Source organism: Seriola dumerili, unplaced genomic scaffold (genome assembly GCF_002260705.1).
Source record: "Seriola dumerili isolate Sdu_G_001 unplaced genomic scaffold, Sdu_1.0 BDQW01000068.1, whole genome shotgun sequence".
Lineage (NCBI taxonomy): Eukaryota > Metazoa > Chordata > Actinopteri > Carangiformes > Carangidae > Seriola > Seriola dumerili.
In genome coordinates, this window is record NW_019174323.1 from 8,921,349 (window position 1) to 8,935,294 (window position 13,946).

Below are 13,946 nucleotides of genomic sequence, written 5' to 3' on the forward strand. Positions count from 1 at the left end.
TGAAGAATTGACAACATTCTTTCACATCATTACCCGAGGGAGGAGCGGGGAGTCGTGAAGGAGGAGGTTAGGAGGTGAGAGATAGAGGAGTGAGGGAAGGGGGGGGGGCAAGAGAAAAAGAGGGGAGGGAGACAGAGGCCATCTTCTAGCATTCAGCTGCCCGACTCATCAGGCTGCATATGGCAGCTGTCATAACCTCCATCCTGATTGTTTTTCTACCAGTTTTTTTTTCTTCTTTCTTTTTCATCCCTCTGTTCTAGATGTGCAGATCAGATCAGGAGCCCCTATGCAACAAGAAGTGTCTTGGTTTGTGTTTCTTTTTAACGAATCCCATTCCGCCTACCGCCACCCCACCACCCCCCCTCCACCCCTCCAACACACAAACACATATACACACTCCCCCAGCCCCTCTCTCCTTCTCTCCTCCCCAGCCTTTTCAGCTCAGGGCTGTGAATGAGTCCCAGGAGTCTCTCTGCCTCCCTGGAGTTCTGCTGGGGTTCATTAATCTTTCATTGGGACCATGGCAAAAGGGAATGCCCCCCCACACACGCACACACACACACACACACACACACACACACCCTTCACCATCCCCCACCCCACCCCACTCCCCCACCACCACCGTCACTGTAGAAAAGAGGTCTAGATGGCCAGGCTTGTACAGACCATACAGATAGACAGCTTTAACTACCCAGTGAAAATTTAGCGTGGGGGGAGGGGGGTGCTATCTGAATGGACTGTTGGTGTTTTCGTCTCTCACACGAGCCTGATATTAACTTCAGCCTCAAACAGCTCGGGCACATGATTAGTTTGCAGCATTAAGCTGTGCTCACATTTGTCTCGCCCTGGGCCCGCAGCTTTGCATTTGTATTGTCAATGAGCATCGGGCAACTGAGCATCTTATGCATGTATGCCCCCCTGCCAACATCTAGTCCCATTAATGTTTTTCAAAGTCTGTTGGAAATGTGCCACACTGGAGCTTTTTTTTTTTTTTTCTTCTTCTTGCATGGGTTAAAGTCACTAATGAGGGTGTGTGGCCTATGAGACAGCAGACTGAACACACACACACACACACACATACACACACACACACACACACGCACAAGCAGCTTGGTGTCTCACTCCTCTCCCCCTGAACATATCATCCATGTTATGATAAGCCTGATTAGTGCTGCTTCTTTGACTGCTGAGGGCAGGATAAGGATGTGTGGGTAAAGAGGCGAGAGCAGCCTCTGCCACCAGCCTAATCTACAGCAGAGCTCTAATCTGGTTATCTTGTGGTCGGGGGACTGTGTGTATTAGTGTCTGTCCCAGCCTGGCCTGATGAGAGGGGCTGAGCTCCGGTTAACGCAGGGGCCCACGGCAGCACACCCCTAAAGCTCCACTGTAATCTTTGGGTAATTGAAAAAAGGGGGCCTGCGCCACTTAGGAGCACAAAGAGAAGATTACATAGCTAAAACTAATTTGGCAAAAATGCAGAAATGGATTTTCAGCCCCACCTCCTCTCTCCTAACCCTTTTATTACAATACACCCCTACCCTCTATGAACCGGGCCCTTGGGGAATAGATGAGGGGAAGGGGAGCGAGGAAGAGAGGAGGACCAGGAGGAGGAGAGTGCTGACTGGAGCTGCTAATGACTGTGGATTTACACGCGCTGCCTTGATTTCGTGGTTTACAGATGATCGATTACTTCACTGCAACCGTGGTTAAAAGTGCCTCATCACACATCAGGCCCAAATGTGAACTGGCAACCCCCCAAGCCTCTTAGATTGTGTTACTGAATTCCAGGGCGACACCGCAGAAGTGTTTTTAATTACAAACCACACTATTTTCACTGTGGCTTGGTGGTTTGGCGCCTCGAGAGTACCCAGAATATGATAGCTCTTCTTCTTGAGAGCTTTCAGACCAAGTTGTAATTCTGTGGCAGGCGCCTGCAATCTCTTACCCTTCACCCAAATATTAACACCTTTCCCTCCTTTTTTCTTTTTTGTTCTCTCCCCCCACTTCTCTCTCTCTTACTCTCCATCTGCCTCTGTATCTTCCTCTTCTCTCTCTCAGTCTAATAAGGTTCCAGTGGTACAGCACCCTCACCATGTGCACCCTCTCACACCTCTGATCACCTACAGCAATGAGCACTTCACACCGGGGAACCCCCCACCTCACCTACAGACAGACGTGGATCCCAAAACAGGTAAACGCCCAAAGTGTTTTTCCACTGCGTGCATATGTGGGTCTGTGTGTGTGTGTGTGTGTGTGTGTGTGTGTGTGTGTGTGTGTGTGTGTGTGTGTGTGTGTTTGACTGTCCTCCTGTGCAGACTTTTATTCAAATAGTAACATTCTGCCTGAACCCTGTGAGAAACAGCATCAGAAGACAGTGCAGTGTGGTTTTAAAGGTGTCAGGATGAAACTTCTCCTGAACACCACAATAATAATATATATATATATATTTTTTTTAAAAATTCAAAAATAGGCATCAGAAGTTTAGAAACCACAGCAGCTCTTCTCAGATAAGGCACTTCAGCCCTTTGAAACTGTTTGCACTGATGGGTGTGTAAATGTTTTATTATGCCCTGCTGCCACGCTACTCATACAGGACCTTATGTTTGTCTTGGTGGCGTCTGTCTGTCTGTAAGCACAGTCTTGTGAAAACAATTCATGATGCAAACATAACTCAGATGTCATATTTACAATCCACGCGTTCTGTAGAGTAGACGGTACTGTTTTAAACTACCATATTAACTGTTGATATGACCCATGTGTTATGTGGAGCATTATGAAATAGAAATGTTTCATTTTCCCATTAACACGTTATAGTCGTGGTGGGACAGAGTCGGCTCAAGTGCTTCTTGTTGACAGCTGCTGCCCTCATCTGTTGCTGATTGATTTAGCGATCATGGTCATTAACGTGGTTTGGCTTTGGCGCAAAGCGGCCTCACATTTGAGAACAAGAACCTGAACAGTGGCTCATAAACCACTCGTAAAACACACAACTCGGCAAACAAGCACGTCTTCCCGTGACCGCAGTTCCGTACTGCCAAAGACACAAAAACAAGACAGCCACTGTGGACGGAGGACCTCACATCCAGCTATCAGAGAGCAGTGAACACACAGGAGTCCCTTTTTGAAACGATGTCTACAGCTAAGTACACAAGGGTCCTCAAAATGGAAGATGTGACCTGAGCGACCCGAGCACTTGGATTCACAGTATACAGGTTTTTGATCGTCAGCTGTGCCCGTCAGATCTGCGGTTACGTCTCTATACCCTGTTGATCCCTCAGATTCTGCAGAGTGTCCAGGTTTAGCAGAGTCAGCCCACGCATCCCACTTTCTTTTTTTTTTTTTCTTTTTTTTTTTTTGGGCAATTTCATTCATTTCCGTGAGCATCTTGACCCAACACTTCATTTTGCTCACTTGTCATTCAGCCTCAGTCCTTTTAGGTTAATGCATTTCCAGTGTGTTGAATAATTTGGTGCTTTTCAGTGGTCTCTGGTGGATTCAGCCAGTGTTTTAGGTAATAATGTTCCCTTATTATGATGGTCCTTACAAAGGGGAAATAATGCGCCAGCTGCTGTTTAATGTAGTGCTTAATGGGGCTGCTTAATTGGGCTCAGTGTTTAATTAATTAATTAATGAGCTATATTAGGTCTTGAGCGCTGGGTGGTGATGGGATAATGTTCGTGAGGCTTTTCTTTTTAATTGAATTTTCCTTTGTTATAACGGTGCTGCCAGAAAAGTAAAGTTTTGACACAAACTGCCGCGCAGACGCCGTCCGCCAGTAACAGGATCTCTCTCAAGAGTCAGTTCCTGCATGACCTGGATCAGCTCTGGACTCTGGGTGTAACCACCAAAACTGGCCAAGTTCTGATCTGTGAAGAGACTGAACTGGCTCTGCTTCTAATATCTGCAACAACAGCTGCACAGGCAAGCCAGCTGTGTGGAAGAAACATACATCAGCCAAAATGAAAAGTCCCTCAGTTCCTGGTCTGCTGAGCACACGCACGCAGGCACGCACGCAGGCACGCACGCGCGCACACACGCGCGCACACACACACACATACACACACACACACCTCCTCCCTGCTGCGCTTTTACACATGTCTAGTGTTCCCTGTTTCAAGTTTGTCATGAGAGAGAGGGAGAGTTATTTTTACACCGGGCTGTGTACGAGACCTTTTCAAGGCAGTGATTCAGGGCAGCTTGTCGATGCAGCTTCTTCGCCTGTCAGCTGCCACAGAAAGTAAAGTAAAACGGCGTGGACGCTGTGATGCCCTCAACGACAGAGCTGTCCTTAAATTGGATATCTTTGTCACTGTTCGTCTGTGGGGGGTAACAAACAAAATCCGCTGCTGTTTTTATGTTAAATCTGATGATCACATGTGCGAATGGAGGCCATACTCACAGTTTCACATTAACTGTGCCAAAACCACAGTCAGCCATTAGAAAGCAGAGGTACCGACTTAAATAAAGAGCTTATAGTTTAATAGGTCCTAACATCCAGCTCATAATCTGTCACTGCTGCGTATTAGTTAATATTGGTTTATTAATGTTTAATATCAAGTAAAATCCACATCCATCCAGCCAGTGTGCCAGTGTAAATTAGCAGGCAGACTCAACCTGTAGCTCCATATTGAAAGCTCTCTGATCACAGAGAAGGCTTTAATTATATTGTTGTGTTCTGTTAACTTCTAAACCTCAGTCATTTTATATCATTAATCTTCTGATTCAGTAGACAAATGTAACAAGAATCGTGTTGGTGTTTTCTCCTCACCTCTCTCCCCTCTGCCTCTTCCAACACATTGTGCTGCCGCCGCTGCTGCCGCCTCAAAGGCCTTTGATCAGGGAGTGTGATTTAGCACTGTGTACATGCGAGCAACAAGCCCTCTTCCTCCCATCTGCACTCCTGTGATGTCTGCCCTGTTCAGATGTGAAACTCTCAACAAAGAATGAATTCAGCGCTGACAAAGATTTGGTTCTCTCTCTGTCATCATCTTGTCTGACCACCTCCTCTCTGCTCCTATCATCCTCTTTCTTCCACAGGAATTCCAAGGCCTCCACATCCTCCAGATATATCTCCTTATTACCCACTGTCACCTGGCACTGTCGGCCAGATCCCCCATCCGCTAGGATGGTTAGTACCACAGTAAGCAAATCCTTTTTTTTCTCCTTCCTCTTTCTGCTGTATTGTCATATGAGTTGTGTGATAAAAAGCTAGAAACACCCACATACTGTAATGATTAATAAGCATACATTGTATATCATCAAGCATTAAAAAATGAAACAATAAAAAGCAGATATTACCTTACATGTGTACACTGTAGCAGCAGGATGTTGGTCTTTATCTAGACAAAGTCAATTATGGAAGCTGTCTCTGTCTCCTGCTGGTCCCCAGAGTGGGCCCTCTCTCTAAATCGGAGGCCCCTCGGAAACTTAAACTTGATCCCTGAACTTTTTAACGCACTCACTCCTGGACCACAACAGCCCGCTGCAGCCTCCTCAGGCCCTCGCCAACCTCAACCCGCTACTTTGTGGCAAATACTATTTTGCATGTGTCTGTATGGTCCAATTAGAGTAATGAACTGTGATTGCCCGTATTTTACCCACAATTCCACACGGGGGCTCTCCCCTGGTAACTCTTGTCAACACTTGTTAATATGACAAAAGGCTACAAATTAAGCTCTGTTAATTTAATGTTTTCTCACCGCGATCTAAATACCGAGAGAGGCCCCGAGCGCAGCCATGGCGCCCTTTGATTTGCTGCACTTTATTTTGGTATAAATTTACATTCATTATTGTTTGTCTTTGGATGTGTAGACCTCAATTAGCGTGATGGCTCCATTAAAGAGACCCGCGCTTCGTCTTTAATTATCACAACAAAACACCTAGTTCCAGCTTGGGGAGGAACAGGGCCCCACTCTGTCGACACAGAGCGAAGGGTTATGAAATTTAATTAGCCATTGCTATCAAGATTTGTGGCATTCAAATTGTTCAGAGTTTTCCTCCCTTTGATCTGCGCTCTGCAATCCCCCAGATTTTTGTCCTGATCAAATGAGAATAAAGAGGCCCACAGTGGGGAGAGAAGAGAGACAGAGGGCTTTACCTTCTCCTCCTCCGTCAACCCTGTTCCTTTACCTTTTTTGCCTTTCTTCTTTTCTTCCCCCTTCCCAGGCAAGGTCAACCTGTTTATCCAATCACAACAGGGGGTTTTAGACACCCCTACCCAACTGCGCTCACTGTCAACGCATCCATGTCAAGGTGAGTTGAGCCCTAGGAGTTAAAAACGCACGCACACACTCTTTTTCTCGCTTACTCATACATTCGGTTGTGTGGGTTCGTGTTGGCTGTGAGGGGGCAAATTCACGAGCAACACACACACACACACACACACACACACACACACATGCACACACGCACGCACGCACACTCGCATGCAGAGACAGTGAGCAGCAGCTTCTCCCTTAAGGAGAGCCCGCACTCCCCGTCTCTGTGTTCAAAAGGCCAATTCTCCAGTGTGGGGCTCCAGCTAGCATGCTCAAATATTAATTATATTTATCATTTTCTAATGAGGCCCCTGAAGAACATTTACCCCCACTGCATGTCAGGCAGATCTGAAATGAGCTAGGGCATGTCCTTGCTGTGAGTTTCAGCAGCCAGACAGATAAACAAACACAGCAACACTTTGAAGGGGACTACATGATATAAGTCGGGGCCTGGCACTTGGCTAGTGCTTTGGTCCAGCCCATTAGGGCCCAACTCAAGTGCTGCTGTGGACATTAGTGCACCCATGGGGTGGTGGGGTATGTGTATTTGTTGCCATCTTGTATACATGTCTGTGTGTTTGTCAGTTGGTGTTAAACTACTTATTGTTCCCTTGAGGGACGCATGTCCTCTATATTGTGTGGGAAGCGAAAAGAATTCATTTTAGATGGCTAAAAGCCCGTGATTTGTGGGTCTGGAGGAGCCAGAAAAGCAACAACACAAAAAACCCCCCAAAAAACAAACAGCCTCCCACTCTCTCCACTCCCTCCGCTCCTCCTCCCTCCTTCTCCTCCCTCCGCTCCCCTCTACATGCATTTGCAGCAGTGGGACTTTTGGAACGGGGCTGGTTTAGAGTCTAGGGATGAGGCCAAGCTTTGGTTTAATTACAGCCTGATTGGAAAAGCAGCTCCTGAGGGCGGCGTGTTTAGACCTCTGCGACATTGATGGATCGTGTAGAGGCAGGGAGGAGTCGCAACGGGGGATGACTTTTTTTTTTTTTGTTTAAAAAGCATAGCCCTGAGAATGAGGGAAAAGAGTTTGTAAGCTCACCCAGACACTTCAGTTCAGGTTCTTGCAGCTGTTTCCTTAATGTTAAACTCTACATACCTCTTTGCATCTTGTATCAAATGTTACTTTTACATTATTCTGGAGAATGGTGTCTGGATAAGAGCCAGATTGGCCCCTCCCAGCCCATCCCGAGAAAGTCTCAGGTGCAAAGGGTCAGACGGTGGGTCTGTCCAGACATCGGCATCTGGCAGCGGTACCCAGCCAACCTGGACTTCAAGTGACTGCTAATTTGGTCCCTTAATGACAGCCTCTACATTGTGATCATCTTATTTCCAGTGCAGCTAATTGAATATACTGGCGGGGGTGTGGGGGGGCTGGCCATGGGGAAGAGCTAATGCCCTGTGATGAGGCCCCTAATTGAATTAGTATAACTGAATAGATGGAGGGCTCTGGGAGCTCTCTGGAGAATGGGAGGGTTTAACACATCTAAAAAAAAAAAAAATCCCCCAACTCCCTCCTCACGAATGGGGGGAAAAAAAACAACTAAATTCTGACTTTGACAGGGACAGCAGGAGAAAAAAATCAAATTGTTGACAAAATCTAGTAACAATTTGTCTAATTGTGTCAGCAAAATGGCAGACTCCTTTCATACATGGCCCTCAGCCAGTTGGTTTTGTTCAAAGAAAGGACCAGACTGTTGTGATAGCTCAAACAATTTGTAGGGAGCAGGCTGACTGGAGGGAAAAGGAGAGAAAAGACATCCCGGCCTTGTACTCTTGTCAGGACCCAGGTCTTTGCAGGAGAGCGTTGCCTCGGTATCAGTCCCCGACGCCGTAGCCCGAACTGAATTAGGATGCAGGGAGTGAACGTGGTACCTCGTAGTCCTGCAATGAGCAACCTTACACCTAGGTCCTGTTTAAAATACATTTCTTTTAGGACGGGAGGAAAAAGAGCCGAGGCGAGTGGAGACAGTCAGCGGAGCAAATGAAAGACATTATTTTGATAATGGGGTTGGAGCCAGTGCAGGTCCCTTATATTGTGTGTGTGTGTGTGTGCGTGTGAGTGTATGTGTGACAGGTGGGAGGATGTGAAGGCCCCTTTGCCCCTTATGCTTAAGCCTGCCCTTTGATATGTTCCCCCATCATCCTGCTCCCTCTCTTTTCCTGGGGAACAGGAGAAGTGCACCGGCCGGATCATTATACATTAAACAGGCACGGGGGCTACTGCTTCGCACTGGCAATTAAATGGCACTGGCTGACACTGGGCTTGCTGCGCCAGTGACCCCCCTCCCCTTCCCCCTCCCCCTCACCCCTACCCCAACACCGCCAGCCATTCTTACCTTTCAGATTGAGACGTAGGAGCCCCAGGGTTGGGGGGTCTCCGCTGCGTCTCCCTCTCTGTGTTGGTTAAATTGGTCCAAGGCGCTGCTTGCTGCTGATGAGCCCGGATGATGATGATGATGCCCCCACGCTTCAAAGGGATGGCCGTCATGTTTAAACCATAACCTGGGCCATGCAGTGGCAGCAGGAGGAGGAAAGGGAGGGAGAGAGGAAGCGAAGGAGCGTGGAGGTGGTGAGGGGACAGGGAGGAGTAGAGAAGAAGAAGAAGAAGAGGAGAGAAAAAAAAATAGATCTTGGAACAGAGGAAATTTTAACAAGTGCACAGAGAGAGAAGGAGGGAGGGTGAACAGGGAGAGAGGAAACGGAGTGAGCGAAGAAAATGCGGCAGCCCTAATGATGGGCGATATGCAGCCACTGCTGCCGAGCTCCCCATCAACGGATGACATGGCACAAACACCAGTGTGTCAGTGATGAAGGGAGAAGAGGGGAAAGGAGAAAAAGAGGGAAAGAGTTTGAGGGGGGAGCGCACTGGCACTCCCCTGAGATGGCCTCCAACAGAAACTAGTTGTTCCTGGCAAGTTTATCCTCATCATTATATTCTGGCTCGGAGCCATGCAGCCAGACACAGCTGGATAATGAGCTGCTTTAAAAAAAAAAAAAAGAAAAGAAAAGAAAAAAAAAAAGAAGAAGAATTATTCCTCCTTTTTTTTTTCTCTTCTCCTTCATCCTCCTCTCTTCTCTTAAATTTGTGTGTGGTCACGTGGAGCCGCGGCGCCCTGCGCTGTAAACATACACATGCAGATAGACGTGCGCACGTTCAAATAATCTCACACAAAATAATTAGTGTCATACACACACTGGCACATACTGAACAGCAGCGTCTCATGGCTGTTGTGGCCAGTGAAGCGATTTCATAAATAAGGGTTTCTGGCCTCGATATATGGAGTTGTTGGAGATGATGAAATGATGATAGGAGTGTGGAGGGATGAAGATAAAAATGTCAGAGCTGCTGACAGTGCTGAATTGGCAGAAAGGAATGGGAGGAAGCAAATAGAGACCCAGTACCTGAAGTGATACTGGACTTTGATAGAACATCTTATCCTAGTTTCAATATTCCTTCATAGGAGATAACAGCTCAAGCCTGTAAAAACCTGGCCTTTTCATATCTGTGTAATTGCAAAAAATGCATTACAAAGAACTGAAGTTATGTAATGTGCATTTGTCACCTATGGCTGAAAGACAGAAAATGAGTTATTAAGGCAGGGATAAACCTAATATGAAAGGGGTTCTTTTAGATCTGAGGTGCCTGAGCACTAATAAAAGCTGAGGATGGCACTGACATATCAGTCTACACAGACTAACAGTGAATAGAAAAGGTGCATCGAGTCCTTAAGCAAACCCGCTTCAATGAATGTATGACAAGAATTGTCGCCTGTATTTGTCAGGACACTCTTCATAGAGATTATTAATCCCAGTGAGGCTGTGATTAAATAAAGGTAGAAAAGAGCACAAGGCTCAATATAGGGTTGTGTGTGTGTGTGCGCGTGTGTGTGTGCGCGGGTGGGTGGGGGTTAAACACTGATTTATCCTTGTGCAATTGCACTCACCTATTGCCACACAATATAGATTTTGCAAATATTTTACTGATAGTTTGCCATGATTTAATGTTATACCTTTGTGTGAAGTGTATAGTTGCCCGGGCTTGATTCTGCACTCAAATTAAATTGCTTGACATTTGACCTGACACTCGTTTTGAGTACAAAAGTAAAAATTATCTTAATTGGTGAACAATAATACGGGAATCAGCCTTGGACATTTTTACGTGGATGTGTGTATGTGCATTTATGTCTCGTGGCTAAAGGCCAATTCCATTCCTGTGAAGAAAATTGAAAAAAGCACTGAATGCTTTGATATGCCATTGAAAGATGGGAATGGAATTCAGCCTCAGCTACGCAGTCTTGTGTATAAATGTGTTCCATCTTCTCATTTCACCCGTGTCCATTCTGACGATTTACACAGTCTTCTGTCCTCTAGGTTCCCTCCACACATGGTGCCCCCTCACCACAGTTTGCACACCACGGGCATCCCACACCCAGCCATCGTCACACCCAACGTCAAGCAGGAATCCTCCCACAGTGACATCAGCTCTCTCAACAGCTCGTGAGTAGACTTTTCTCTGCCTTACAATCACTTTTTCAGTCTGATATGACTTTAGAAGCAGCCAGAGGTCAACTGTGCTCACCTTCCTGCCCTATATGGTCCTCCACAGGAAACAGACAGACGCTAAAAAGGAAGAGGAGAAAAAGAAACAGGTCCACATAAAGAAGCCTCTGAATGCCTTCATGCTCTACATGAAGGAGATGCGGGCCAAGGTGGTGGCCGAGTGCACACTGAAGGAAAGTGCTGCCATCAACCAGATCCTGGGGCGGAGGGTAAGTTCCAGATACACACCAGCACTGTCATGGTCAAACTGGAGGGCTTATCGCAGAGGATCATGGGGTTTTTTTTGGTGACCCGATGGCCCAGTATTGTAGATTTAAGTCCTGTTAACAACCGGGACATCTCTATTTTTCCTGACTTTCATTGTGTTCTTTCTGTGTCTTGTTTCCCGTTGCACAGTGGCACGCCCTATCGCGGGAGGAGCAGGCCAAGTACTACGAGCTGGCCAGGAAAGAACGACAGCTCCACATGCAGCTGTACCCAGGCTGGTCAGCACGAGACAACTATGTAAGTTTTTAAGTTTACAAGTCGTAACGGCCTGGTCTTTCCCCCTTTCACTAGGTCACATGACCAGGACGAGTTCTTTCTTTTGCTTTTTTTTTTTCTTCTTACCTAGCCTGAGGGGGGTCTCTCTTTTCCTGTAATGTTCTTTTGATATGTATATCTGAGACTGGACAAATTGCCTTGACCTAAGCCCATCTTGTTACGACACGAAGGAAACATGGTGTTATTTATACGAATCCTCGGTGAATGTTTCGCGGCCCAGACACTTTGTTCTGACACATAAGCGCCCAGATTCTCATCAATTTTTGTCCAGTTTTGGGATCAAGTTGACCAGTGGAGACTTCCACGAGCAGCCTTAGAGAAATCTGTCCTCCAAACCAGAAGCCCGTCAAGATGTCTAGATGTTCACATAGAAGAGGAAAATAAGACAAAAGATAACAGAAAAAGAAGAAAAAGACAGAAAGCAGAGCGAGGAGGGAGAGTTCGGGTCTGGCCTGCAGTGGCTGTTACAAACCGGAGGGCAGAGACAGAAAGAGAAAAAAAAAAAAGAAAAAAAAAAGGCAGAGAAAGAATGAATGAATAAATAAGTAAACACAAAGATGAGTCCTATTCTCTGTTTCATGTTTTGGGCATTCTGCAATATAATAACTAAGGTTCCTGTCTGTGTCTATTTTTTTCTTTCTATTTTTTTGGCGGCTAACCAACAGGGGAAAAGGAAGAAGAGAAAAAGGGAAAAGCAGCAAGCAGAGAGCAATGGTAAGTGAGCTGCAATTATCTCTCATATTAGAAGAGCCCCATCATGTGTCAGGCAGATGTGACATCTTGCAAGATAAAAGTCAAGCTAGTTTTTTTGTGTTATGTTTTTTTGTGTGTGTGTATGTTATTGTGCCTGGCTTTTTTTCTCCTTTTTTTTTTTTTTTTTTTGGTATAGTTATGCTACCCAATGCAATATTTAAATAGTAGAGTTGCTTGTAATACCCCCTTTTCCCATTTTCCCTAGCTAATAAACAACTGAAATATGCATGACCTCCCCAATCACTCCTCCTCACTCCCCTCTTGACACCCCCCCCCTCCCTGCCCCTCCCCTCCCCTCCCCTCCCCACTTTGCCCCTTAGCGTTCTGGTATTGTGATATGTGTGTTTTGAGAATGTGAAGTTGAAGCATTGTGAGAGCCATTAACTTTGCCAGTGTTGTGTATGCGGCCCTGTTTTTTTTTATAATGCCTGTGGCCTGCAGATAGACTGCACTACTGTACTGTGTGTGTGTGTGTGTGTGTTTGCGTGCGTGTGATTGTGGGTCTGTGCGACTGTGCATGTGCGTGCGTGCTTGTTGGGCTGCCCCTTGCTTGCTTTCATGCATGCTTTTATACCAACAAAAGACCAAAAAAAATCACTTACATCTTAAAATTAAGGAGGTTTGCTAACTCTTATGATTTATCCATTTTTTCTTTTTTATTCTTATGATTCATATTCTTCTGATCGTATTGTGAGGAGCAATGCCGACTTGTTATTATGTATTTTGCGCTCGTTTGGTGACGGATCTCTTCTTGAAGGCCTCTCTATCTGTTCTTTTTTTTCAGAACACAGAGAATATTTTCCAAACCCTTGCCTTTCACTCCCTCCGATTACAGGTGCTAATGTCATTTTGAGTATTAAATTACTAACTTGTTTTTATTCTTCTTTTTTTTTTTTTAATTAATGTATATTTATTTATTTATTTATTTATTTATCCATGAATGTTTAATATTAGGCAGGTTTAAACTTAAAGTCTATGTTATGCTTTGTTTGCTGCTTCCTTTTCTTAAAATGTTGCTATTGTCTATTTGACTTGAAGCTAGGTTAAATTCCATTTACTTTACCTCCATTTACTCATGTTGCTACTTAGTTTGGAGCATTGTCCGTATTTTGGTAAAGCCACTATGCAGTATGCTTGAGGAAGTGATAATATAAAGGTAGATTATCATTGTGGAGTATGACCTGAAGGATGGTGTCAGGGTAAACCTCCTTAATCTATATGCTTCAGTAGCTGCGCTTGTGCCTCTCCTATAGGCCAGCATGAGTTTGGCCGACCCCCCCCCCCCCCCCCCCCTTTTTTTATAAATCTGTCTCTACTCAGACGAGGCCTGGGCTCAAACACTCCACCACACAGTCACACTGCTCTACTTCTGATAATGACATGATTACTGGGTAGAGTTAGCAAGTGACTGGCAGCTTTTCTGCGACCGACAGCCAATGCTGGTGGAAAACAGTCAACTGTTTGATGCCAGGTCTGAGGAGTAGATTCCCTCTTCAGGTTCCAGCCTTTTTAATCCTTCCCCTGGCTAGGGCTAACTCACGACCGTGCTGTTTTAGCAATCTGCTCCTGCTGCCTAGTTCTCCCACCTTGACCTTGCCTTTTTGAGACCATAGTGCACCGATAACATCTAGCAGTAAATTAATCCAATCTGCATTTGCTCCATTTATACCCTCTCAACCAAATAAGCCCTCTTATCTTCCAGCTTTAACTCCAGTCAGAATTTAGATTACATGACTGAAAGCGACTGTTTCCATATTAATATCATAATTTGATAATTTGCATGCATTTTGATTTTTTTTACTAATATCTGAAACACACTAATTG

The 13,946-nt window shown here is 45.6% G+C and overlaps 1 protein-coding gene across 16 annotated transcripts in view; it reads left to right on the top strand.

Moving 5' to 3' along the window:
- Nucleotides 1-13,946, top strand: part of tcf7l2 (transcription factor 7 like 2) — a 95,844-nt gene that overhangs the window by 77,290 nt on the left and 4,608 nt on the right. For 4 of the 16 annotated variants that reach the window (XM_022742459.1, XM_022742461.1, XM_022742466.1 and 1 more), the window contains 8 exons: nucleotides 2,059-2,191; nucleotides 5,038-5,140; nucleotides 6,166-6,252; nucleotides 10,623-10,763; nucleotides 10,873-11,035; nucleotides 11,223-11,330; nucleotides 12,020-12,083; nucleotides 12,907-12,957. In XM_022742459.1, the coding sequence (XP_022598180.1) occupies nucleotides 2,059-2,191; nucleotides 5,038-5,140; nucleotides 6,166-6,252; nucleotides 10,623-10,763; nucleotides 10,873-11,035; nucleotides 11,223-11,330; nucleotides 12,020-12,083; nucleotides 12,907-12,957 (850 nt within the window). The remainder of the gene's footprint in view (nucleotides 1-2,058; nucleotides 2,192-5,037; nucleotides 5,141-6,165; nucleotides 6,253-10,622; nucleotides 10,764-10,872; nucleotides 11,036-11,222; nucleotides 11,331-12,019; nucleotides 12,084-12,906; nucleotides 12,958-13,946) is intronic. The other 12 variants (XM_022742464.1, XM_022742470.1, XM_022742474.1 and 9 more) reach the window with 6 other exon arrangements.